Source organism: Erigeron canadensis, chromosome 1 (assembly GCF_010389155.1).
Source record: "Erigeron canadensis isolate Cc75 chromosome 1, C_canadensis_v1, whole genome shotgun sequence".
Lineage (NCBI taxonomy): Eukaryota > Viridiplantae > Streptophyta > Magnoliopsida > Asterales > Asteraceae > Erigeron > Erigeron canadensis.
Window position 1 is genome coordinate 38,223,993 of NC_057761.1, and position 26,278 is coordinate 38,250,270.

At 30.4% G+C, this 26,278-nt stretch overlaps 3 protein-coding genes across 5 annotated transcripts; 2 read left to right on the forward strand and 1 right to left on the reverse strand.

Annotated features, from left to right (window-relative positions):
• Positions 1-4,511: 4,511 nt before the first annotated feature.
• LOC122585992 (type IV inositol polyphosphate 5-phosphatase 9-like) lies at positions 4,512-9,854 on the reverse strand. The gene is made up of 7 exons (XM_043758108.1): positions 9,694-9,854; positions 9,474-9,581; positions 9,078-9,348; positions 8,642-8,823; positions 5,803-5,911; positions 5,527-5,663; positions 4,512-4,862 (listed from the first exon to the last, which is right to left on the reverse strand). Exons 1-7 carry the CDS (start codon positions 9,852-9,854, stop codon positions 4,604-4,606), a joined length of 1,227 nt encoding a protein of 408 aa, XP_043614043.1. The 3' UTR covers positions 4,512-4,603.
• Positions 9,855-17,425: 7,571 nt separating this feature from the next.
• LOC122609934 (tubulin-folding cofactor C) lies at positions 17,426-19,684 on the forward strand. Of its 2 annotated transcripts, XM_043782896.1 has the most exons (3): positions 17,426-17,522; positions 18,179-18,209; positions 18,407-19,684. In XM_043782896.1, exon 3 carries the CDS (start codon positions 18,425-18,427, stop codon positions 19,466-19,468), a length of 1,044 nt encoding a protein of 347 aa, XP_043638831.1. In that variant the 5' UTR covers positions 17,426-17,522; positions 18,179-18,209; positions 18,407-18,424; the 3' UTR covers positions 19,469-19,684. The 2 variants fall into 2 exon arrangements, with proteins under 2 accessions (XP_043638831.1, XP_043638822.1); XM_043782887.1 differs by lacking the exon at positions 18,179-18,209 and having other exon boundaries at positions 17,427-17,522.
• Positions 19,685-20,803: 1,119 nt separating this feature from the next.
• On the forward strand, positions 20,804-24,683 carry LOC122605737 (annexin D5-like). 2 transcript variants are annotated; one of them, XM_043778696.1, is made up of 6 exons: positions 20,804-20,985; positions 22,859-23,004; positions 23,132-23,347; positions 23,596-23,811; positions 23,903-23,992; positions 24,406-24,683. In XM_043778696.1, exons 1-6 carry the CDS (start codon positions 20,910-20,912, stop codon positions 24,610-24,612), a joined length of 951 nt encoding a protein of 316 aa, XP_043634631.1. In that variant the 5' UTR covers positions 20,804-20,909; the 3' UTR covers positions 24,613-24,683. The 2 variants fall into 2 exon arrangements, with proteins under 2 accessions (XP_043634631.1, XP_043634636.1); XM_043778701.1 differs by lacking the exon at positions 20,804-20,985 and adding an exon at positions 22,082-22,130.
• Positions 24,684-26,278: the final 1,595 nt, after the last annotated feature.

Sequence of the window (26,278 nt, forward strand, 5' to 3'; positions counted from 1 at the left end):
TTGCGATTCTGAGTCTTTCATTGCGATTATACTAAATCTCGTTGCGATTCCTACTATCTCATTGCGATCTTCTGAATCTCATTGCGATTCTTGAGATTTATTGCGATTCTTATGGGTATTTTATGAAAATCCGAAAAACCTTGAGTAAATTGATATATATTTTTTAAAAAAATTGGGTATTTAGGTAATTTTCTCAAAAATAAAGCGTGTTTTATGGTGTATTTTTTAGCCCTTAGATGAAATTCAAGGATTAATATGCAAAGATGATCTTTTAATCTTGACCTTTAATTTTCATTCAATGGTCAAGATTCTCTCAACTTAAGAAAATCCTCGTCCATAAGTTATATTGTTTACATAAATTTCTTAGTTGCCGCATAGGTTTGAATTATTCTGTTCAAATAACAAGTAAAATCATCCAAACATGTAAGAGGAGAAAGAAAATTGCAGTACGGTCTTCTGAAATGTTATTTTTGGTAATTGATATTTATATTGTAAACTTAAATTATATATCATAACACACAATTTTTATAATATACTTTTCCAGATAGACTACAATGATTATAAAATGAAGGTATTACTCGTATTATTTGATGGGTATTATGACACTACCTTCTCAACCACCAACTTTGACATTTCATCATTTGATGAAATGATGTGTGAAAAAGCCTTTTTTCCATTACAAACAAATGAGTCGACTTGTACAAGTAGTCAAGTACGAATCAATTTCAGACAAAAGTTAATTACATATATAATAGATCCCAAAATTATTATAGTCGGTTATTATATATTGTTCATCCTATCGGTCAGGATACAACTGCCTTTTTAATTATTAAAAATAACTTACAATAATAATCACATTATTTAAACTCTTTATGTTATCATTATGAATAATTAAATTAAGATGGAGGCGTATCAACAACGTACCATTTTAATATTAGTATTAGCACTTTATGAAGACATTATCTTCAACTCAACAAATAATACGGTAAGCAAAACCTATTACGTATAAAAATAATCAAAAATGCGATAGCCGTCAAGCAATATATATGAATTCATATTCAATTATTAAGAAGTCACTGGAAGTAAATGTCGTCTGTTGATGATGAGACTTGAGAGTGTAAGATCGGACCCGACAATAAATGTGTTATTTCGATTTTATATTTGTATTCCATTTTCTCTAACACACCATCTCCTAAATGTGCCATGATATATATTATATACATATAAATATTCGGGCGGATATAAATAAAATCAAAATATTGCCAGATTCATTAAACATTTGGACCCGATATATGTTGTCAAATAAATTACGAGTATAGCAAACATAATTAGATCATACATTACATGGTCACCCCAGATACCTTGTGTCCGCCCCTACATGCATCTTGATTACGAATTGGTAAAAAGTAACCGGTTTTAACCCCGATTACCATTTTATGTGACAATGTGGCATGTAATTACGAACCTATCTAAGGCGTATGCTACAAAATATCAACTATGCATCTATTTTCATTACTATGTATGATAAGTATTTTCTAGCATCGATATGGTCAATTAACTTCAATAGATAATACTGTATATTTTAACGATTATAATTTTCATCTACTAACTTGATAAGTAAGAAATATAATTAACGAAAAATAAAAAATAGCATCCAATCCAACCTTTAATTTTTTAAGATTATTTTGACACCTAGAACTCTCTCGCTCATGAGTCATGCATGAATGAGTTTATACATCATAATTTTATATCATATGAATGAAAAAATATATAAAAAAAATTAGAAATCAAAATTATGATATGAGGCAGAGTTATTTTTTTTTATAAATAAAATAAATTGAAATACGTAAATTAAGAAGCTCTTTCATTCACGTACTGAAGTCTGAAACAACCATGACAAAAGTCACAAAACAATCCTAATATTATGAGATATGTTATTAATATAGTAGCCCATATGATATATACTAAAAAGTGGCCCAGTATGCAAAGCCCAAAAGCAGTGAGCAAACTTTGTATAATAGTTTATACTTTGTAATTGCATATATCTACTAATAAACTAAAACAGGATTGAGATGTTCTTAAAATGACATGTGGCGTAATTTTTGATTGACATGTGTCTTTTTAATTTATTTATTTTATTAAGATAGTTATTTTAATTGTATATAGATTCAACTTAATTATTAGACTTAGAGTAAAACTCTAACTACTAGCTTATAGATACAAAACACATTATACCCTTATTTGATTGATCGTTTTCTCATTAATAAAATTGTCTGTTTTTCATTTTCAACTCTTATTACTTATATTACTTATAATAAGTTATTAACGTGAAGACTTTCAAAATTTTGAGTTTATGATCCAAAATCACAAGGTTAATTTCCGTTATCCATTATGCTTACTAGTTCCAAATTTGATGTGATTGTAAAAATTTAAGGTAAATTGAAAACCTAAAACTAAAAATATATTATACTACTAATTATTTTTTATTATAATTTAACTTCAATCATCGGTTTACTTTAACCACAATTTATTTCACACTTACGAATCATATATATGAAATATTAGAATTTCTTTATGATACAATCTATATAGCTAACATACATCATACGAGTATCAAGACTAGTATAAACAATTAAACATTATATTATACTGAGTATTAGATTTTGGCTTGCTTCTCCTAGTTGTGAACGTGTGAGTTGTAATTGTGTATTATTAAAATCGTACGTACATCATATCAAAATTTCATTAAATAAATTTTGATCAAATGAATCGATTAATCTAGTTGAGGTAATACATCTAGTCAATTTTAACTAAAAAACATTTCAAATGGATATACAAAAAAATAAAATAAATATATAACCTATATTAGAAACGGGTAACTAAACGAGAAGACTAAGAAAAGTATATTGCTAATGCACATAAGCGCAAATTATCTTACCTGATGCCAGATAACTTTTGCGATAACTTAATTATTGTTATACTCTTATTTAACATATTTAATTAACTATAAATCATAAGTAAACTATTAAACAATAATCTAGCTAATATAATGTAATCCATAATCACTATAATAAAAATATTAATTATCAATGGTGAAAAACATTTGTCACGAATTTAGTGTAATGACCAAATTAATTTGATCACTAACAAGCTAAATTATGTCACTATTTTTGTTAAGACTAATATCCAAAATATTATGAAAATATATAGATTATTTATCTTGCATTATACGGATTCTATACTTATATTTATATTTTAGTAATCTTCGTAATCTTTCATGTTTTTAATAATTTGTATACCCTATCACACTCGGATATCCTAGGTCACCCTTTGCGTCATACCATAGTACGGTTTACCATTGAAAAAGATCGAAAATGACTTGGCATATTTCCCTCCTCACTATTATTTATTTATACATTATTTTAAGAAGAAACATCTTTTTAATCTTTTATTACCGCCACAAGTGACATATCGTGACAATTTTTAATATCTTTTTTTCTTCCAAAATCCTCAATTCATATTGGACAACATGCATATAGTTTAATAAGAATTTGTTCATCAACACTATCTACATTATTTAATATTCAACCAAAAACAAGATGTACCATCCGTAATAACATTCGGCAATCGATTTGAAATGTATAGCAATATCCTATATTATTGTAGATGTTATTGACCATCATATCATAAATATTAAACTTATTAATACAAGGGTATCCCCAATTGAAGCGTTCTCGATCAAAATCTCTCTCTTCTTTTTTTCTTTTTTTTTTCTTATACGAGTAAGTTTTTATCATTAGGCTAACTCAATTAAATTACCTTTATATGAAAAGGTTGATCGAGCTTTCATAAGTCATTTTATATGTTTTTACTAAGTTTTCTATTTGACCCCTCTTTCCCAGTATATTTTCTATGTTATCTTTTTTAACTACTTTGATGTTGCTTTACATAATTCTCTATCCTATCCTAAATATTCCTCGTCAGTTTTCACCAAAGACAAAGTGTATGTTATCTCATCCGAATGTACCATATATATTCTTCTTTTACTAATTTATAAAAATTATCACACCCTCTCTCCTAACATTTTTCAACACTCTCTCTCATAAAAATGTCTCCCATGCGAAATGACTATTCTACTCTTAATAAATTAATTAAATTTTTTTTTTATTTAGTAATTTGAACATCTCTACTTAAAATACCTATAATGCCTTTAATTAAACAATTTACAACGCCAGACCGCCACCACCACCACACCGCTGATACCACCATTGTTGATGCATTGCGCGAGTAAAATGCTAATATTATTTAAATTGTTGCTTAGTAAAAATTAAAGCTTTTAGAAAGTCGTTACGTTGGAGACTTGGAGAAAATTTTGATGATAGCTTTTTATATACTAAGATATAAATAAATGTAATATATATGAATAGACATAAAAGAACTATTCATTTTTGTTTAGGAATCAATGTTTGGGACAGAGACAAAACTGAAATATTTGTTACAAGATGTCTACATTTCTCTCAATTTTTATATATGTTTATACATAAATCACCTATGGTCCTATGTATATGTTATAATTTTGAACAAGCTAGCTAGCCAATCACTTTCATGAGATCATTTTATTTACATATTGGAAGCTTAATCGGTCACAATTCGTCGAATATCCGTCTTCTGACGCCAATTCAAAGCTTGCTGGAATTTGACTACATACATCTGAAAGGTAAAGGTTTCGGCATCCCAAGTTTGAGACATTAACTTGAGAAGAGAATATGGCCTTCACTGGCCTATGATCCGACAACTTGGATTCGCTTCTCGTGTATAGACTTTGCTTTAGTCCATCCCCTGTCCATAGTATTCTATCACACCTATATTAATATATATGCAAACTTGTTAATGAAATTTCCTTAGTATATGCCAAATAATAATTGGAAAATGTTAAATGCAACCATTATAAAAAAAAATAAAAATAATTGAATGTGAACCCCTTGATCTCATGTACCATTTAATACCCACTAATCCCCAGCCAGACTAATGTCCAAGTGAATCTCAAGCACTTAATAATCTCTTGTTTATCTCAAATTTACCTTTGACAAGACTTAATATCAAAAAATTGTACCTACCATATCAAAAGTTCATCCCCTGAATTTTATGTTAAGTTACGAGCATAGTACCCGCGCGTTGCAGCGGCTAGAAGATGAGGACAATATAAAATGAAGGCGGTGGTGGTGATCGAAGAATGCGAAGGAGAAGGATGTTGTGTGTTTTGTGGGTTTAATTTTTTGATAAGGGTACTTTCGGTAGATACTTGAGGAGGTGTAAAAAACAATAGAAGTAAGAAGGGTATTATGGGAATGAAAAAGTTGCTTAATTTCTTAAAACCAATACCCTTTATAAGGGTTTATAGATAATTATTTAATATACCTTAACTACAGCCTTAAGGGTTTCGTCTATAAAAACTCATAGAAATTAAGTAGTAATCAAATTCGTAGATATATAAATAGGAGGATAGATAAGGATTAATATATATACCAAGCAGGGGAACGTTTTGTATCAAAGTTCTTGGAAAAATATTCATCCGAATTGGGAAGATACTTGTAAGTTGGAGCAAAGTTGATCTTTCCTTCATGCCAGGCTCCAAATTGACCATCCATTAGTTCCGTTCGCAACTACATTGATATATAATTAGATGGTTTAATTAGTAAATTTTAAGATATACTTAATATCTAACTTTCTTTATTAACGGCCTAACAACATGAATAATATGAAAAGTGAAGGGTGTAAAAGGGACTAATTATATATAGTTACCTGATCGTATTTTATAAGAGCGTTCCAATCATTCTTATTTACCAACGATCTTGTCTCCTGGTCGGGCAACGAAATCCGGTAATTCAAGTCTCCAAGGATTACAACTTGACTGTCATCAACAGAAAATACAATATTGTTCAACACCTTTTCATCTTCTTAATTTGAAAAAGAAAAAAAATACATTAAATCCGCAATTAATCTGAAAGAAAACAGCTAGGTTTACAAACAAACTATAGATAGATTTATACAAATTAATGTGTCATTAATTAAATAAAGAAAAAACATGAAGAATGAGAAAAATGATTTACATGTAAATTGTAACATGATTTGTCCTATTGGTTTGTAAAGTTTGTTTGTGGTTTGATATATTAATTGTTCTCATTTCTCTTTATTATTATTTATCTTTTGGAAAAACTATATAATTAATTAGATTAGACGACTACTTAAAGCATTTAGTTTATTAATCTAGCTAGACATTTTTATATGCCGATGATAACCGACCACGTACATCCTAAGTTTAAAGAAATACTTTAGTTAGTAGGTACTGACTAAGAAGATATTTGTGACTTAAATTGAAAATATAATAATACGAGTTTACTTTCTTTTGAAGATATTAGTAAAGATATTTCATAGATATTTTGTGAGCTAGAATGTGTCGTAGTAAGATTGCAAGTTATACCTAAATTATCTAACATTACACATATCTATTTTTTTTGGGTGTTTTAAATACAACTCCATTGCATAAAAATAGTTATACATATATCATAAAATTATAGGGTGAATTTTTGTTATAAACGAAATACAACTTTTAATGCTGCATTTTCTTTTTATTGTTTTAATACTGTTCATTCTTTTAGCTACATAAATTCTAACACATCTATCATTTTATTAATTTGTAGTGTGTACACATGAATAAAAGTCACCGAGATAGCTAATTTTACTATACTTTTGAAATTACTTTATACATTTGAAACGACTTAGAAATGAACAAATCAATATCGTTTTAAATTAAAGGGTGTTTGGTCTAGCTTATCTAGGGCTTAATAGCTTATTAATGCTACGATTAAACTTTTTTCTTAATTTAACTTTTTTGAACGGCATAAGCTATATATGATAGAACGTAAAAACTATTGAGCTCCTTGAAGTGGTCAGCAAAGCTTATTTGTGTTATCATGATGTTTTTCTAATCATGAATAAGTTAATAACTTAATTTAACCAAGAATTTGGAGTTCTTTTGTAACATATAAGCCATTTTTTCCACCAAGACGCAGCGGAAGATTTTCTCAAGAAAATGTTTGAAAAAGCTTTCATGCCAACCGAATTAAAAAATGATCAGAAAAGATAAAACTCTCTGAAAATGCACCGTTTGTAGAGGCGTTAGATACCCCAAAAACTATATCAACAATTCCTTGATCATTTCTTGTCAAATCAATGGTGGTTGATCGAATAGTTAATTAATGGATTTTGATTCGTGAACTACAAGGTCGTTAACTAACCAAAAAAGTCACGGTCATAGCAACCCAATCAACACCAATTATTGTAATTAAATATTTAATTGACACAAACCTTAGAAGCGATTGGATGATTTCTTTATTATTTTATTACCATTGACAAAAGGTGATTATTAAACTAATTCATGTAACGTACGTTTATTTGCCAACTTATACATATATGGACAAATCAAAAACATCAAAGAGTAAGAAACAATATTAAATCCATGATCTTTGGTAAGCTATGTTATGTTCTCACTTTTCCTTAAGTATTAGCTAGTGGGTATATGATAATTGTACATTGTACATAATTATATATATATATATATATATATATATATATTTTAATTAATATGTAGGAATCAATGGTTGGATATACGTTCGATTTATATTTTTGAATATATTTGTCACGGGTAACCATTTATTAAAGACACTTTTTAGCAAGCCATTTAAAACAAGGCATTGTATAATTTTAATTCATAGTGGCACATGATCACGTATTCATATATTGTATTTTTGTGCCACATTTAAGAAACGATCGACATATATAAACATATATATATATATATATATCCCGAAAAAAGTTCATGTGATTGGAAGAACTATTAGAACATATAAATTATAACTTGATATTCATATATAAATGTATATGTGAATAAATCCGTTCACATATGAACACATCAAATTATAGTTAATACTATCTATTTTTATATGTAAACAGTTCTCACATGAATGTTACCTTATATGTCCTATACTTATAGATTATAGTTAATACTATCTATGTTTATATGTAAACAGTTCTCACATAAACGTTACCCTATATTTCTTATATGTATATATGTTTGTATGTGACAAGATTCTCATGCATGCTCTATCTCATTTGCTTCTATTTTTTTTTAGAATTAATAAGTGATATTGCTCCATTTTAGAAATGATTCATATATAAATAAGAATACTTGTGTGAGTTCAAGTTTTATGTGGACATTTTATGAATTTATGTAAAATTATATAGTTTTCCTTAAAAAGGGACGATTTAAGAAGAATAACAAATTAAGGTAAATAGGTTATATATGTGTGTGTGTGGAATGTGACATTATATACCAATATCATATGTATGTAGTATTGTACGTATGAAAAAATAATCTTAAAGAATGTAGTATATGGCTTAAAAAGATGGTGTACAAATCATGGTCCCTTGGACATATATGTATTTATGTGATCGACAAAGTTATCATGCATTAGCTCCCATTTCCTTATTCTTACTCACCCATGAGTTTAGTGAGTTTAAGGATATATGACTTAATAGAAAACCTACGTGCGTATATATGAAAAATGAAATGTATACGTACTCATGGTCTAGAATCCTTTTCGGAAGGTGTTTTTTGTTGTCGGAGAAACTTGTACGTGAAAATATATCAACGGCGTTCGAGTTTCTATGCTGTTCATCGCCATCTCCACCTCCCGATGCTAGATGACAACATACAAAGCAGAAGCTTGTGTCGTGTAACTGAAACCGAATCGAAACTGAACCCTGTATAATCCATAAAAGAAGAAATTAAATAAAGTTAAAAAAAATAAATAGTGAATACAAACTTTACATGCATGATGTATATGCAGTAGTATATATTCTCTCCGTCCCATTTTGTTTATATTCTATAACACTTAATATAAAATAACACTTTATTAGAATGAATTAGTATATACTCTATAAAAATAGAATAGATATATGGTTAGTTTAGTAATTAACGTGAACTTATTTCTTACATATAAATGAATGATATATACCTTGTTTCCTAAGCAACCCATGATGCCACAACCTACACATGAGATGTCATGATTTCGAATAAATGGATGAAGATCGCCGCGAACCCAAACTGATAATAGCAAACCAACCATTCGTTTACTAACGAGACACCTAAAATCGGTATTATTAGATTGGCCGCTATTTGATTTCTTGTTTAAGGCTTTGCTGATCAAAGAGTTCCATTTGGTTGAAACATTTTTCTTCTCAAATCCAAGAATATTTGAAGCTTTTAAAGGAACCACTTCTTGAAACCTATATATTAACAACATAGTATCAATACCAATACGATTATTGTTATAAACTTGAAAGAAAAAAATTAGAAAACATAAGTTTTCCTTTTCTAAATATCGAATTGATGAAAATAAGTAAATAATTACCCAAGAACATATATATCACAGCTCGTATTTTGTGAATCCAACATATCGTCGATATTCAAGTCTTCCATGGGAGTCACACCCCCGACATTCCATGTGCTAACGAATATACTGCAAATTGATCGTGAATAAACAAACATTTGATCATTAGCGTATGATCGATCGAAAGAAAAAAATGCATAAATTAAAACAATGATGAGACATAATTGATCGACCATCGTACTTGTAGCTTTGTGTCTTGTGGTTTTCGGGTAACATGGTAGGAGCAACAACGACTGTTTCAAAATCCGACAAGCATTCTGGATTTGAGGGAAAATCCGCCACAATGTTATTGATGTTAAACGTTTTGTTTAGTATCTGGCTTCTTACCGATCTTGGCCACATAACCTTAATTTATTATCATGACATAAGATATTGTTAGCATATATAAACAAGCTAGATTAATGTACATATATGAAAGAAAATGGAGGAGGGAGAGAGAGGTAATTACTTCTTTCGGCATGACAATAATCAGAAAATGATATTTGAAAGAGAATGGAAGTAGACAAAGCCTTTGAAATTAAGTTTTGAGAGAGAGAGATTTATATATATAGAGAGAGTCGGAGAACAAGTGGGAGTTTAAGAACAATAATAGATTAATATATATAGTACAAGGTTTAATCAACGTACACTAGTTTGATGTTATCCAACAAAATAATGTGCATGCATTTATTTAATTAATGATCACTAGTCATATATATATTGTTCCTTATATATAGTCTTTGTTGTTAGGCTAGCTCGCTACATATATGTTTGTTTATTTATCCTATTGGTTAACATTTGGACATAATTAGGAAACCGCCGGCTAACATACGTACTCGTATGTTTTATATCCTGTATGTGTTTATAAGGTCTCAATGATAAATAAGTCTAATTAATATGTCTCAAAATAAGTTTAACTGAGGATTAATAAGATCATGACATATTACATGATGAGTGGTAAAAATTAAAGAAAAAAAAACATATGATACATGTATGAAACATATTATTCATTAGGCTAGTTAATTAGTAATATAAATTAAGCTTTACATAAAAAGTTATCTTGACATGGACCCATTCGATCTGTCCGTTTCCGGTACGTGTTGATATATGACTTTATATCATATGCACATGCTACTCGGGTTCAACTCGATCACAAAGTATAAACTATGTTTAATTTTAATCAATTTATCGACGCTTAGAAGATCTTTGCCGATATATAGGTCGATCTATAAAATGTGTATAAACTATGATCGACTAGGTTAATATTTGCTACCTTTATAAATTAATATTTCCTCTCTCTGCCCGCTCCTATATAGAAATAGATTAATTAGTTGATCTTTTTGTATTGAATATATATTAAAGTCGATCATCAACTAATAATTCTCGACTCGTTTATGACGTTGGTTCATGTAACTGGTTCAGTGGTGGCTGCATTAATAAGTTATAAAAGATTAAATATAAAACGTTTCAATTCGATATTAAACTAATATCGTTGATCAATTATTTTGGTGAAGTTATAGGGGTGATCATGAATAGTATAATAATTATATGAACACTCGAGAATGCAAACAAATGATGGCTGCTTATACCACCACTAACTATAATAAGGTTATTAAAATCTCCAAATATATATAGAGCAAAATTTTGAGTTGGTTAGGATATGATATTATAGTTACGCAAGTGAAGCCAAAAAGAAACTAACCAACTTAATTAAATGGCTAGTTGACTACTTGTTTTGAGATAGTACGTGAATCCGGCCACTATTTCATATGATATGTCGAGAGGTTATTTCGTCATCAACTCCCCCTTTTCATTGGCATCGAAAAGATACAAAATGGTCATTGGGAAATCGTTGTTTACAGAGGGAAGGTTAAGGTTTAGGGAATCTCCATATCAATATTCGAGATCCGGTTGTAGATCGAGAGGCTGACTAATGTAATAGCAAACTAGGAAGTAATTAAGCTGTAATTGGAATCGTGAGTAAGGGTTAATTAAGGATTTAGGTTCAAGAGTGATTTTTGATGTATAGAGTGTTACTTTTTATGCATGAGCTAAAGTACTAATGACAACGTGTTTAAGGCTAACTTTTATCTAAAAAGCTTCGAAGGATTTGTTTCCCCCTGCCCTGCCCCGCCCCCCCCCCCCCCCCCCCCCAAAAAAAGCCTCCATTTTGGTTAGTTTATGATCGTTGTAGTTTATGCGCGGTGAAGTTGTAGTATCCATCTTTTTGGTCGGAATTATTGTTTATTATCGTTGAACTTTTTATATAGAACTTTACGTATGTCCACGCAATTTAACGGCGACGGTGATGGCGACGACCAGTTTCGACGATCGTGACAACGGTAGTGGTGGTGGTGATGGCGATGGTGGTGGTGCATGTGATTATTATTTTTAAAATAATTGATGTAAATGCGGATAGTAGTGTAGGCATGGTTTCACTACTATGGTGAAGAGGATGTTGGCTTGGAGACATGAGATTGAACATTGATTAACTATGATATATTTCTTGCATTCACCTTTTAAGTGTGTAGGCATACGTGCTATTACTCTTGTTCTACGAGAGTGCGTGAGTTCTAACTCCGAGCATATTGTTCTGCAGCGTGGGGTTTGAATCATTTACCTTTAATAGTACTTGTCGTTCTTGAAAAAAAATTTGTTTTATAAAATAGTATTTTATAATCATTTTAGGAATTAATGAATTGGTATATTCTTATTCTACATCTAGCCTTTAGGAATGTGATAAGTATATAAAAAAAAAAGCAATGGTACATAGGATTGGTAGTAAAATTTAGCAACTTATTGGTTAATAAGAGCATCAGGTATAGATATGCAGAATGTAGAACCATCAAGAATGTCAGCTCAACGTTACATTAGCTTTCACCATTTTATTAATTTTAGGCAGTTATGGATGCAGAATCATCCAGAACACAGAACACCATCTTTTTTTATTTTTTATGCAATATATCACATATATTATTTTATTTTTTAACAATATATGTTTTACTTTTAGTAAATTAGAGCGCATCAGGTATCGTTCCAAGATGCAGAACCATCCAGAACGCTATCTCAGCCCACATCAATTATCATCATTTTATCATTTTTTAGCCGTTATAGATGCAGAACAACCTCTTTTTATCTTTTATTTACTTTTATAAATTCCACAAAATGTTTTTAATATGATTCCCAGAGATAATTTCAATCTGAAGAAGGTACTAATATTTATTCAATGGTACATTAATAAAAAAAAAAATAGTAACTATAAATACATCAATATTAAAAAACCTACATTTAATAATTCACTGATCCGATATCATCAGGTGTAAATCGTCATTGATTAAAAAAGAGACTTTAATAATTTAATTAAAAAAAATTGTTACTATACAATAATGGTAGAAAGATAAGCATATAAATCAAAAAAAGAGAGGTGTTAGCTGCATTGCCTATGTTATTCCCATAGCTGTGTAAAACCAAAAAAAAAGTAGTCTTTTATTTTTATAAGCTAGCAATTAACAAAAAGCTTGATAGGTGGCAACTTTACATCCATATGTTTATCTTTGTGTTCAACAAATCCACATGTTTGCTTCTTCACTTTCATGCTAAAAACCAAAATGAAATGAAAAGAAAAAACCCCGAGCGACGGTGTGCAGATGAAGAATCAAGAACCAAGAACCCCGACCTATAAAGAGGGTATGGTGGACTGATCGGCATTGACTATTTGACTGTCCAGCTAGACTTCGGGGTCGGCATAAGACTCCCATACCCTATGATCTAACTTAGCTAATTTAGCAAACTTTTCTAGACAAAGAATGGTATTATTTATTTCAAGTCAGGCTGATATTGACCATTGTTAAAAATAAAAATAAAAATAAAAATTTGAGTCTTAATGATTCAAAGTTCAACGATTTGTTCTTTACATTATCGAACATTTGAACGACGGTTTGATTTGTAAATTGCAAGTCACTTTTCTTTAACATAAAAAAAAAAAATACAATCCATACGATAAACACGAGCTTAAACAAATGTTATATGTCACTTTAGTTAAACAATCACAGTTAAGATAACCAATTGGAGCCTTGGAGGTAAATAAGGTATTCTTAATGGCTAATGAAATGCGTAGGATATGATTGGCTAATGAAATGCATAGGATATGATTATGATATATATGATGCGAGCAATGATGTGATTTTTACAAAAGACGATATCATAAGTTGTGATTTGATTAATCATTAGGACAGAAAATTACATGAATGAAATGAAGAAAACAACAACTGAACACAACATTGATTGGTTTGGTTTTGTCTTTTTAAACCCAACGAATTAGTTCAATTTTCTGTTTCATACGCAAAAACCAATCGTGAAACTAGATCGGATAAAAAATTATAGGCATTTTAATTTAATTTTATATTTATATCGTTTTCTATTACTTATGGTTGATAAATCTATATTAATCTATTCAAACATTTTTGTTTTTTATGATATAAACAAATTTAATTGTATGTTACACATCATAATGCACAACAAAATTAATTCGGTTTATAAAAAATCATGTCAATTTTAATACTAAAAGATATAGTTATAATTAGTTAGTATAAATCAATTTGTATATTTTGACTTCTTTATCATATTTTTTACATGTTTAATTTAAAACTTTGTTTATGTTTTTCTGCATTTTTATCAAGCTATATATTTAAGGTCTCGATAACTCGTCTAATTACTTAATATATAAATAATCCAATTTATGATCATGAATAAACTAATCTTTTAATTAATAAATCTCATAAAACTCACTTTACCTAAGCTAGTTAGGCTTGTGACTCGTATAGCTCGAATAGCTCATCGATTTAAATTACTAAGCGAACATTCGAATCAGCCAAGCCAAATATTAGTTTATTAAGCTCGAATTGAGAAACTAATTGAGTAGTAATTAAGTTGTATTCATGTTTGACTACTCGTGTAATGTTTCAACAAGACTTAAACGAACCCGAGCTCGAGAAGCTTTTTAAAAAATGTCGGCTTGATCTCACCCCATTCTTGAACAAGAGATCATATGATCGATCTCATTAATCAGGGGGGTTACGGATGATATATCTCATATAGTCTATGACTGATCGAGTGACTTCTCCCATGAAAAATCAATGTGATGAATAACAGAATATTATCTCATTATATATAAGATGGAAGGGGTTATATCAAAATGGGACTCCAATCCTTACGTATTATCCCAATTTTATACATCATCACATTTCGCATATATAGGTGAATATCTTAAGTTTTTTGTCTAAAAAATATCTAGATATTACTACGTTAATTATAAATAAGAAATATATATAACGCAGGTTTTTATACAAATATCCAACAAATATCTCATGAAATGTTTTTAAATGCATACTAGTTGCATTTGTTTAAAAAAGTTTAATGAACAATTATAAAAGTATTACTTTATCAAAGTTTCCAAGCAACGACGATGGTGTTGGATGCATGCGTTATCATATTTATATTTTTGGAACGTTAAACAACTTATAAAAAAAATTATCTTAAAATTACATTACATTACATATAAAGTATACTATATAATATTACTTAAAATCGCATGGGATTGGAGGGACGGTTGGAAAGTTGTTACATTGGCCGATTAGCGGTGTTTTGTTGAAGTGGATGGGACTATATTTATTAATTCGAGTGTTTTATATTCACATGAAACCTTGTGTATGGTCTTTTGTTCTGTGTGTTTTTTTCTGAAAAATGTTAAAATGAGAAAGTTGTATCTATTTATATTATAAAAGTCCACTCTAAATTTTATAGTAATGATACAACTATTTTTAACATTTTAACAAAAGTATTTAGTATCTCGTTTAGGAAAACTCTATCTTTTTATAACATCAAACTTCTTTTTTTAATTTCTTTTTTTTTTCTAACAAGAAAAAATTATTGAAGAAACAAACAACTATTTTAAATTGCATACTTCTTAAATATACAATTTGATTATAATGTAATTTCAACTCACACTCTTTAATTAATAAACTGTCTCAAATACGAGTTGAACCAAGTACCTCTTTTTGCTTTTACTTTTACATCAATTAAGCTCGTTAACTTAAGTTCTAAAAAGATACAAAAACAACGATATGATTAAGCATATATTTCTTACTAGATTAAATCCGTACATTGTACGGTACTCATCGAGAATATAAATAAAAATAATTAATGGTTACATCATCATTCATATTTTATGATAATATAAAAGCTATTAGATTACAATTGTAAATAGTAAAATTATGATTTATTAATTAATATTAACATATAATATATGTTAGTTATGTTAAAGCATGAAATTATATTTCAATGTACATTTTTGAAATTGCATATGATATATGTCAGTTATGTTAAAGCATGAAATTGTATTTCAATGTACATTTTTGAAATTGCATCGGGATATATGTAAGTTTCAGTTAAAAAAAAATCATATTCATGTATGGTAATTAGTATTGTATATATAACTACATAATAATAATAATCATAATGATAATATAGTAAATAAATGCATAGAATTTCATTTTAGGGAAAAATATTAATATTTGTTATTAAATAATTACTAAGCTAAATTTTAAAATATGCAAAAATTATAACATTTTAAATAATAAACAAAAATTTTAGTTGTCATCTAAATGAAGGTGTCACAAAAGATCTTTTATATCTTTACATAAGTTATGACTTGATTGTTATTATTATTTATTTTTGTTCCGTAATTGAAAGTTTAGTAATGTAAATTATAAGGTTTCAAAATTATTGATCATGGTTAAATGTTTTTCTCAATATACACTTTCAAACTTGCATCGAGATATATCTAAGTTTAATTTTAAAAAATCATATATATTCCTATATGGTAATTATTAGTACCCTCTATATAACTATAACTATATAATAACAATATAATAATAATAATCATAATAATGGTTAGTAGATAAAATACTTTATTTTAGTTTACAAAAAAATATTAATATTAATTATTAATTATTAATTAAATACTAAGCTAAATTTTAAAATAACCAAAAATAAACAAAAGTTATAATATTTTAACAACTAAGCAAAAATCCTAGTCGTTATTTAAAAGAGGGTGCCACGTAGGAAAAAATATATCATCTCTTAATTATATAGAGAGATTATTTTTTTATACTTCTTAGATTCGTTACTAACGCGTTATTATATAAAAATAAAAAAAGATACCTTATAAATCATAATTCTATAAATTTCATAGCAGCTCCACGCAAGTTCGATTTCTACTTTACGCTACCGATTCGCGGTCCTATTGGTTCGACCAGCTGGTCCGGTTTTTATAACCATACTAGTATGTTTGGCTAGAGCTTTTTAAGATTTTTTGGGGAGCTTTAACTTTTAATTTTGAACAAAAAGCTCTTATTATGTTAAAAGCTTTGTTTGGATGCAACTAACTTTAACTTTTATTTGAAAAAAAACTTCAAAATGAAACGCTTCTTGAAGAGCGTTTAATGAGCTTTAACTTTTACTTTTGAACAAAAAGCTCTTATTGTGTTAAAAACTTTGTTTGGATGCAACTAACTTTAACTTTTATTTGAAAAAAAAACTTCAAAATGAAACACCTTTTGAAGTAGCGTTTCAGGAGCTTTAACTTTTCGATGAAGTTTCTAGTCATTAAAAGTACACAAATTTTTCTTAAAGTTACAACTACAATTACGATACCAAAAAGTTATAAAAAGATAAAGATATAGCTAACAACTTTGTTTAAAAATTACAACTTATAGCTTCAATTAAAAGCTACAACTATTTTGACAAACATACATCGGACAATGAAATTGACAACAGGGGATTTATGTGTAGTGGGCCCTAAGTATGATTCATCATTCAGGATTAGGGCCCAATTTGGCCCAACCAAATATCCAATTTATTAAGTCCAAAATGGATCAAAGAAACACCTCTGATTCTCAGATCATAAACGAAAGCAGTGGTTTACTTTGGAAATCTGTTGCTGCTCACTCAAAATACTAATCCATAATTAAGGTTTTTCTTTTCTTCTTATTATTAATTAGTTAAATTGAATATGTATGTAATTTATTTGTGTGATATTTAATCAGTGAATTTAAGGTTAAATTTTAAGGGTTTTATGATGATGCTTACCAAGTGTTTGTGAAAATGCCTGATTGAAAATTTAAATAATCTTGCAAATTATTTGATTTTCGGAATCCATTATTTGAAGTGTACATGTTCAAAAAAGTTTATGTTTTTTTTTTCCTTTCTGAAACTGGCGGCTCAGTAAAACCACAAAGATGGTTGAATCTTTTTTTTGATGATTTATATACTCATATTCGTTTTTTTTGATTTACTCGTCTTTATGTATTAGGGGACTCTCAAATGTTATCATTCTTTACAAGTTTATTTTAATGAATGACAATACTTTGCTATCATTATTAGCTTAGCTTAGCCTAGCCTCTTATATTACCGATCTTTATAGCAGTTTGTGAGAAATGGCGTGTTTACACTTTGATAAGCATCCAGATTTTGAGTTTGTTGTCTTCTTAAGATATATGTGCAAGTTTTCCATTTGACAGAGTGGTAAATCCAAACATTAGTTATTATTATTACATTGAACATATTGAAAAGTTAGCAGACAGGAAAAATGGTCTTTATATATGTGACACGGGTCTTTTTTAATTCAGGAAGCATTGGGTTTGATTTTCGATTGTCAAGGTATGTGAAACTGATGTATTAGAGACATGTAGTGTATAAGCTTAACTAATATCCATTTACCCTTTAGAGATTAAACATACCGTGAATCAGCTCTTTCATAAGTAAACATATCGGGGCAATGGCTCTAGGCTCTGGTTATTAGCGTTGGACAATGTACTTTTCTGGCGAGTCTTACATACTCTTACTTTCCCCTGCAGCTCTAGCTCTCAACAATAATGAATGACCAAGGGGCTCCCTCAATCACCACTGATGAAATGCCAACTGATCCAACTGGTGATCCAACTATCCAAAGTAAACATGAGGCTATGATCAAACGTCTTTCCAACCTCCATAACTCCCGTGCATCCAGCAAAGGCGACTCAAAAGATCCGTCCTTTGAATCCACTAAATCCTTTCTCTTACTTTTCAATAACTCCAAGCAAGAAATCGAATGTTCCCTCACCCAAATTCAACAAATTCCTGATATGGACCCGGACCAAGATCTCAAACCTGACCTTGAAAAAATTTCTCTTTCTATCTCCAACCTTGAAAAACTAGTTGCTGAAAACTCCTACTTTTTGCCACCATATGAAATCCGATCATCTCTTAAAACCATCTCTGACCTTAAGCAATCATTAGATGCCATTACTTCTAAAGTCAAACCCAGAAAGAAATTCTCATTCAAAAACAAACCTGCCAAGAAATCTGAAAAAAGCTCCAGCGTAATGGCTGATGACCCTAATAAGACTGAGCAGGAACAATGGTTGAGTTATAAGGTTAAAGATTCACCAGGTTTCAGGAGTAAACAAAATGAGGTTTTGATTAAGGAGTTTAAAGGTTCAGAGAATGGAGAGTATGTACTTTCGGATCTAACCAATTGCGAGGTGAGATTAAAGGGATGTTTTCGAAGTTTGTTCATAAACCGTTTACAGGACTGTAAGATTTATGTGGGCCCGGTATTGGGTTCAATCTTGGTTGAAGAGGTTGAAGGGTGTTTATTTGTGATGGCATCACATCAGATTAGGATTCATCATGCTAAAATGAGTGACTTTTATTTACAATGTAGGAGTCGGCCCATAATCGAGCATAGTTCTGGGGTAAGGTTTGGGCCATATTGTTTGTGTTATGATGGGATTGAGAGTGATCTTAAGGAAGTAAATCTGTATGATGATACCGGGAGCTGGGCAAATGTGGATGATTTTCAATGGCTGCGGGCTGTTCAGTCACCAAATTGGTCAATTCTGCCAAAAAGCCAACATATTGATATGGTGAAAATTTGAATTTGGATAGTCACCATATCGGAGTTTAACATTTAATATGTATTTCTATCTTAAATTTACATGCTTAGTTGCTTAAGGTACGGGTTTCTTTGCTCTACTGAGTTCATACGGGCTTTTTGCATTTCCTACAACTGTATCATTTTTGTTTCTGTTTAGCTCTTCCGAATTCATTGTATTTGTTCATATGGGAAATCATAAAATGCACGTTTTACTTTACCTGCATTTGCTTGCTAACTGTTGGGGATTCTCATTGTTTCTTGAATGTGCGGTGTCAAATATCTTTATTATGATCTGTGTTGATGTTGATATCATCATTATTATCATCCGTCAAGTTTGCTGAATGAGTGGGTTGGTTAAGTTGATACTGGCCAAAAGGGGACGATTTTTGTATGAACCTGATCGGCTAATCAGGTTAGTTTAACCAGAAAGTAGTAATCTTGATACTGTTATTGTATATTTATGACTTAGGTTAAAGCTTAACCAGAAACTTTGTCAGATTTTTATCCCAACTTTTAGTAACTGTTATACAACTCTTGATTAGGGTTCATAAAAGTGTTTCTCATATTAATGGTGGATATATTGCGTTTCTTATGAATTTGTCAGGTTTATAGTATTGGTCAACATTTTTTACTTATGTAAAAAAAACACTCTAATATTTTTGACACAATGTTAGGCACCATTGATAAAATGATAACGACACTAATGTCTAAAAGATTTGATGATGTTAGAGATGGAGCGAATATCTTTATGCTTCTGCTATCCCCTTTCTCCCTTTGTAGATGATCCCTTTTGCGAGAAAAAGGTGGTGGCAAGACACTAGTTGGTGTTGGCGGCTTTGGCTGGTGACGGTGGGAGAGTGACCGTGACAGTAGTGGTTGAGTGAAAGGGTGATGAGAGACCATTTCAGAGGCAAAACGTGTTGAAGGTGAAGTCAATATCATTGAAAGTTGAAACTTCAACAACGTTGAAGAAAAGATACAAGATTGAGATCTCACATCAAATGGCTACTTGACAAATGTATACAATGGCTTAAAAGAGGTAATTTCAATGAGTGATGGTAATGCATATATTGGAGACATTTATGGATCAAACCGTGTATTTTGGCCGAAAATTGGATATGGATCTATGTAATTGGTTTGGGCGGCCGTTTGGAGTTCCATCCGGTTCGAAACTAAATACAAAAAAAAGGAAAAAAAAAATTCGGTTTTCCTATATACAGAAATAAAATAGCAAAACGCGTAAAGTACAAACTAATTTGGATATACAATAATAATGGGCCGGACCACACACGCTTTCTTTCTTTCTTGTCTACATATTTTCCCTGATGATAATAATAAAATAATAATTTCAGTCAATTAAGATTTCAACAAACAAAATACACATACTTATACTTGGCTATATATATGTATCTATCATTAAAATCATAATACTAATAAGGAAAATGTCAACTGTAGTGATTCCACCGGTGTTATCATCACCCCGTGATGATGCCATGCATTTGTACAAAGCTTTCAAAGGTATTCGTTCACTCTTTCATCTTTTTTATTTTTCCATTTATTATTTTTTTACACGCTTTATGTGTTTTCTTATTATATGAAATTTACTTTTACTTTTCAGATACGAGTATATTTCAGTTAATTCCACATGCACTTAATAATATTAATTACTCGTATAAAATAATTACTGAGCTCAACCTTAATTTTTACTGTCAAATATATAGATTTTCGACTGTGAATGCTTAAAATTCTAAATAGTAAACTGTTAGGCCGCGTTTAGTTGTGAACAATGTTTTTTAATTTTTCATTTCTGATTTTCTAGGAAATGAGATGAGTTTTCCATTTATAGATAACAAATGAAAATTTTGAAAACGCGTTCAAAACTAGAAAATGGAAAACAATTTGAGGTTTTGAAAATTTAGAAAATGGAAAATGAAAATCGGAAAACAATAAAAAAGTGTTTTCTAATATCATAGAAAATTGGAAAACTAAGGGGTGTTTTCTCCAACTAAACATACCCTTAATTTTTGATCATTTTCTTTTTAGTCCTCATTAATATATATGAATTTTGAATTTCAAAAGTTTGAAAATCTGTATATATTTCTTAGATTTCATTCAATTTTAGTCCCCAAATTATTAGAGTTTATCAGTATTACACAGACATATACATACACAAGCATATGGTAGTGACGAAAAATAGTTTCTGTGTGTTTTCCTGTGATGTTTGGTTGTTAAAGACAATTTTTAGCGATTTTCGGTTTGTGTGTGTGTGAAAAGAAAGTGGGCTGGAGAGATAAATTGGGGAAGTTTTGACTTTTGAAAGCAATAAATAAATGTGTGGTTGAGATTGATTAAGGTTTAAATATAGATGGCTGAGATTAAAACTTCTTAATCATATAGTCAAAAGGATGGTTAACCTGTTTAGTTTTTGTTGGCCTTAATCATTGATGAATTATAGTTTATATATATATATATATATATATATATATATATATATAAGTCACTATGACAGGTCACAGTTAATCGTGGGGTCCGGTAGTAGATAGCGAAGGTTTGATGTTATCCAAAGGAGGTTTTCGGATTTTGTTTACCTTAGCTTCAGCTCCTAGTTTTGATGCATTGCACATGCCAAATGTGGCTGAACGATGTAATTGTGGTCTTCAATAGTTAAGTACTTAAATTTAATAGAGCGTAATCTTAATTTTTACTGTCAGATTATTATCTTTGAAAGTGATACAAACGTTAAAGATTCTCAACAGTTAGTGTTAATGCGGTAATGCCTGATATTTTCTTTTTGAATAGTTGGGCTGCTGAGACGATGAATCCGGTGATAACAGGTTCTTTAGTAATGTTGCTATGGGACATTCTAAAATTTTTTAGTAATAGGGTTGCTGTTACTGCATTGCACCTGTCATATATATTAGACGATGGATCTAATCGTTTCCTTCATATCTAGCAGATGCATAGTTGACCGACCTCTGCTGTTGAGGTTGAATGAATAATTAATCAACTTTAAAACTGATTTTAGTTACAATACTGCTTCAAGATATTTCGATACCTTAGTTGAACTGAATAACGATTGCTTAATAAATACATAGTGTATAGCTGTATATGGAAATATTCTTATAATTAGGCCAGAAATTCTATTGTTTGGGTAATACATTTTGCGTCTGTTCATCGAGAATCAGTAGAATCATTTAGTTTATATAACACACAATCAGGCAACATTCCATATTTGCATGTTTTGTAGATAAATCTATATGTGCAATTAACACTGTAAATTTCACCTAGATATATATTATCTTCCATTTATTGATTGTAGGATCTATAACGTGTTAATTTTTTGTTTGTACTCAATCATAGATAACTAAGAAATAACGATATGTATATTCAGGACTTGGTTGCGACACTGCAGCAGTTATCAATATTCTTGCTCATCGTGATGCAACACAGCGTGCTCTCATTGAAAGTGAGTACAAAACTATGTACTCTGAAGAACTGACCAAACGCCTGTCTAAAGAGCTCAGTGGAAATCTCAAGGTAATAATATGTTATTTGTCTTCTTTGATTTCCTCATTTGTTCAAATATTATGTGACACTGCTCCTAGCTATTAAGACTGGATTATAAAGTTTCAATCGTTAATACATGTATGATTAATGGTTTCAGAAAGCTGTGTTACTGTGGATGCCTGATCCCGCACGAAGGGATGCAATGATACTGCATGATGCTCTAACAACTGACATTGATCTAAAAGCAGCAACAGAAGTTATCTGCTCTCGAACTCCATCTCAGATACAACACCTTAAGCAGCTTTACCATACACTTTATGGTACATACATTGAGCATGCCATTCAAACTCAAGCTTCTGGTGACCTTGAAAAGGTTTCTCCTCATTTTCTCTCTTTCCAAAATATCATACTGTTATAAGTCACTAAACAAGAAAATGTGGTTTGGGGGTTGACCATTGACCCCAGCATCTTTTGACCTGTACTAAGAATGGTTTATTTGATACTGCCCTGTTCCAACCCACCCATCCTGTCACCTCTAGTTTGTTTGGATTAGTTGGATGGTGGATCAGACCATTATACACTCAAACGCTAGAATTTTATGCTTTGACTCTCCTTGTGCAGTTTCTTTTGGCATATTTGAGTACACCACGTAGTGAAGGTTTTGAAGTTGATAGAACTATGGTGGATCAAGACGCTAAAGCTCTGTATAAAGCTGGGGAAAAGAGATTGGGAACTGATGAGAAGACATTCAGAATGATTTTCTGTGGCAGAAGCAGGGCACATATGGCTGCTGTCAGTACTGCGTATCATAGCATGTATGGGAACACGCTGAAGAAGGTGGTTTTTTTTTTTGTCTTTGGGCGAATTGAATTTAAATTCGTATTTTGCTTATGTTAGTGCAGTAAACACATTTTTCTACTTAATTCAGGCGGTGAAAAGTGAGACTTCGGGTAACTTTGAGCATGGTTTGGTCACCGTCGTACAATGTGCTGAGAATCCTGGGAAGTACTTTGCCAAGGTATTAATTAAACGCTTAAATTTTCTCAATAATTGTCTGTTTATTCCCTAGAAATGGCCCTTCAAAGGAGCTGACACTACATTTTTAAAGTGATTATGTAAAATAGAGTAATAATCATATGTGACAAAAACAGGCTGAAGGAGATTCTGTTTGGATGTGCTTATTTGAAGTAACCAGAATCAGTTCTGTTCCAGTTACCCCTAAACTAATAATTTGACCCTTATATAAGCTACGCAATACCATAACACTATAGCAGTAAAAACTGATTGTTTGAGACTTGGTAACAAATAATATGCAGTGACAAACACCACCAACAGAAATCGTTACTTCTTCATAAATTGGACAATAGAGGATTTCTGAGATTTGTATTCAAAAATTTGTTAAAATGTCTAAAAAAGTCAACTGTCATGCAGGTACTTCGTAAAGCAATGAAAGGTCTGGGAACGAATGATAAAACACTCATAAGGGTAATTGTCACAAGGGCTGAGATCGATATGCAGTATATCAAGGCAGAGTATCATAAGAAGCATCATAAGAGTCTGAATGATGATGTTCACTCCGAGACATCTGGCCACTACCGTACCTTTCTTCTTTCACTATTGGGCCCAAATCAACATTAGGTAGTGGCATATATGTCCAATGTGTTGGAAAACTAGGGAAGTATGTTTCAAGTATCTGTGCTTTTATGTTTGAATTGTGACTATGGTGGTTAGAAAATCTATTATGCTAAGAAGTTAATATGTAGGTGTTATGGTAACTTTCCAGCGATGTTGAATATCACATCCGAAATGATGAAACTGTGACTTCTGTTATGTGTCTGGTTTGATCTTTGAAATATCTTTCATATGCTGTGCAAATTTCAGATGAATGCTATAATAAGATTTTGGGACCAGTGACCAGGCCACAATCAGTTGAAACTGATAACAGTCCACGCTTAGGGTTCAATGATCCAAGTTTATTTTGATTAAAATCCGGTGGTCGACATATGAGAATCAAGTAATAGCCGGTTAGGATGAAGGCTGATTATTTCAAAATTTAGTCTGAATAGCGTGTTTAAAGTAGTAATCTTCTCGCATTTGAACATACTTCATTACTTGAAGTGAATTCAACTTTTTGACCCATTTGATCAGTTTATGCTCTTTTAACTGATATTTTGACTTGAACATTGAGCCCAGTTGTCCATATGAGTTATCTTAATTGGTTTGTTTTCTAATATTAAGTACTCGTAACAAATTGGCTATGGTTTATTTAATCAGTAGAATACAACTATTAGCCTAAAGCCATTTAGATGCTGCCTAGAATGATAGTAGTCTTACTTTTATTTCCATGTATTAGCATGTAGCCTATGTTACCCAGTGCATCGTTTGAGCATTGCTTCATTCATCCCGTGTTTTGAAGGCACTTGTGTGTCCGAGTTTCCTAATTGACATTGAGCTAACTTTGTTTTCGATGCTATTCGTATCCGGTTCTTACTTTTGGGTCTAATGATGGTGGTTAATCATGGCCAATCCTGTGGAGCGGTTTGAATTGGCTATACTTTTTCTCTCTAAACCTACTTGTTGAATGCATAATAACAAAATGATATAGCTTCTCGTTTACTTGATTAATTAAGAACCATACATTTATAATAATATCATTTTTGTTTAATTACCTCAACCTCTATAATATATTTACCTTTATTATGTTCAAATTTTATGGTTTTTTTTTTATATAAAATAGAGTAATAAACATATGATACATAAATGATTCATACGATGTACGTATATTAGGACTAGTCTCTTCATATATTTAATGTCATAAAAAAAGTCATTTACCATGGATTAATAGCCAAGTGGTAAAAATAAGTCCTCCATGGGGTTTAGAATCTGGGAGACTTAGAGCGTGTTTGGTTCTCAAAATATTTTTTGAAGGAATGCAATCTTTTAAAGGAATTGGAATCTGAAGGAATGAAATTTGACGGAATGTTTATGATTTTTTGAGAATTCAAGTGACGGAAGAAATGAAATTCCTTCCTCCATCCCCAAAGAATGGAGATTCCTCCTTTAAACAACCAAACACACTAAAGAATGGAATTCAATTCCAATTCCATCAGATTTCATCAAATTCTGTGAAACAAACGATCAGGAATTATGCTAAGTTTCGTTTTAAAAACATCTCAATTCTATTTTAGTTTTATTAGTAGATAATATACTATTTCTAACTAGAAACAGATACAATTATGTTAGGCAGGTTGTGAAGGGATGGGGTATGGATGAAATTTGGAGCTTCTAAGCATTTGGGTGCTTT

Coding starts and splice junctions, on each gene's coding strand:
- LOC122585992 (XM_043758108.1), bottom strand. CDS start 9,854: ATGTGGCCAAGATCGGTAAGAAGCCAGATACTAAACAAAACGTTTAAC. Junction 9,349..9,473: donor TGTGATATATATGTTCTTGG/GTAATTATTTAC, acceptor GTTAATATATAG/GTTTCAAGAAGTGGTTCCTT. Junction 5,912..8,641: donor AAAAGGATTCTAGACCATGA/GTACGTATACAT, acceptor TGTTGATGACAG/TCAAGTTGTAATCCTTGGAG.
- LOC122605737 (XM_043778696.1), top strand. CDS start 20,910: ATGTCAACTGTAGTGATTCCACCGGTGTTATCATCACCCCGTGATGAT. Junction 20,986..22,858: donor TTTGTACAAAGCTTTCAAAG/GTATTCGTTCAC, acceptor ATGTATATTCAG/GACTTGGTTGCGACACTGCA. Junction 23,993..24,405: donor CTGGGAAGTACTTTGCCAAG/GTATTAATTAAA, acceptor ACTGTCATGCAG/GTACTTCGTAAAGCAATGAA.
- LOC122609934 (XM_043782896.1), top strand. CDS start 18,425: ATGAATGACCAAGGGGCTCCCTCAATCACCACTGATGAAATGCCAACT.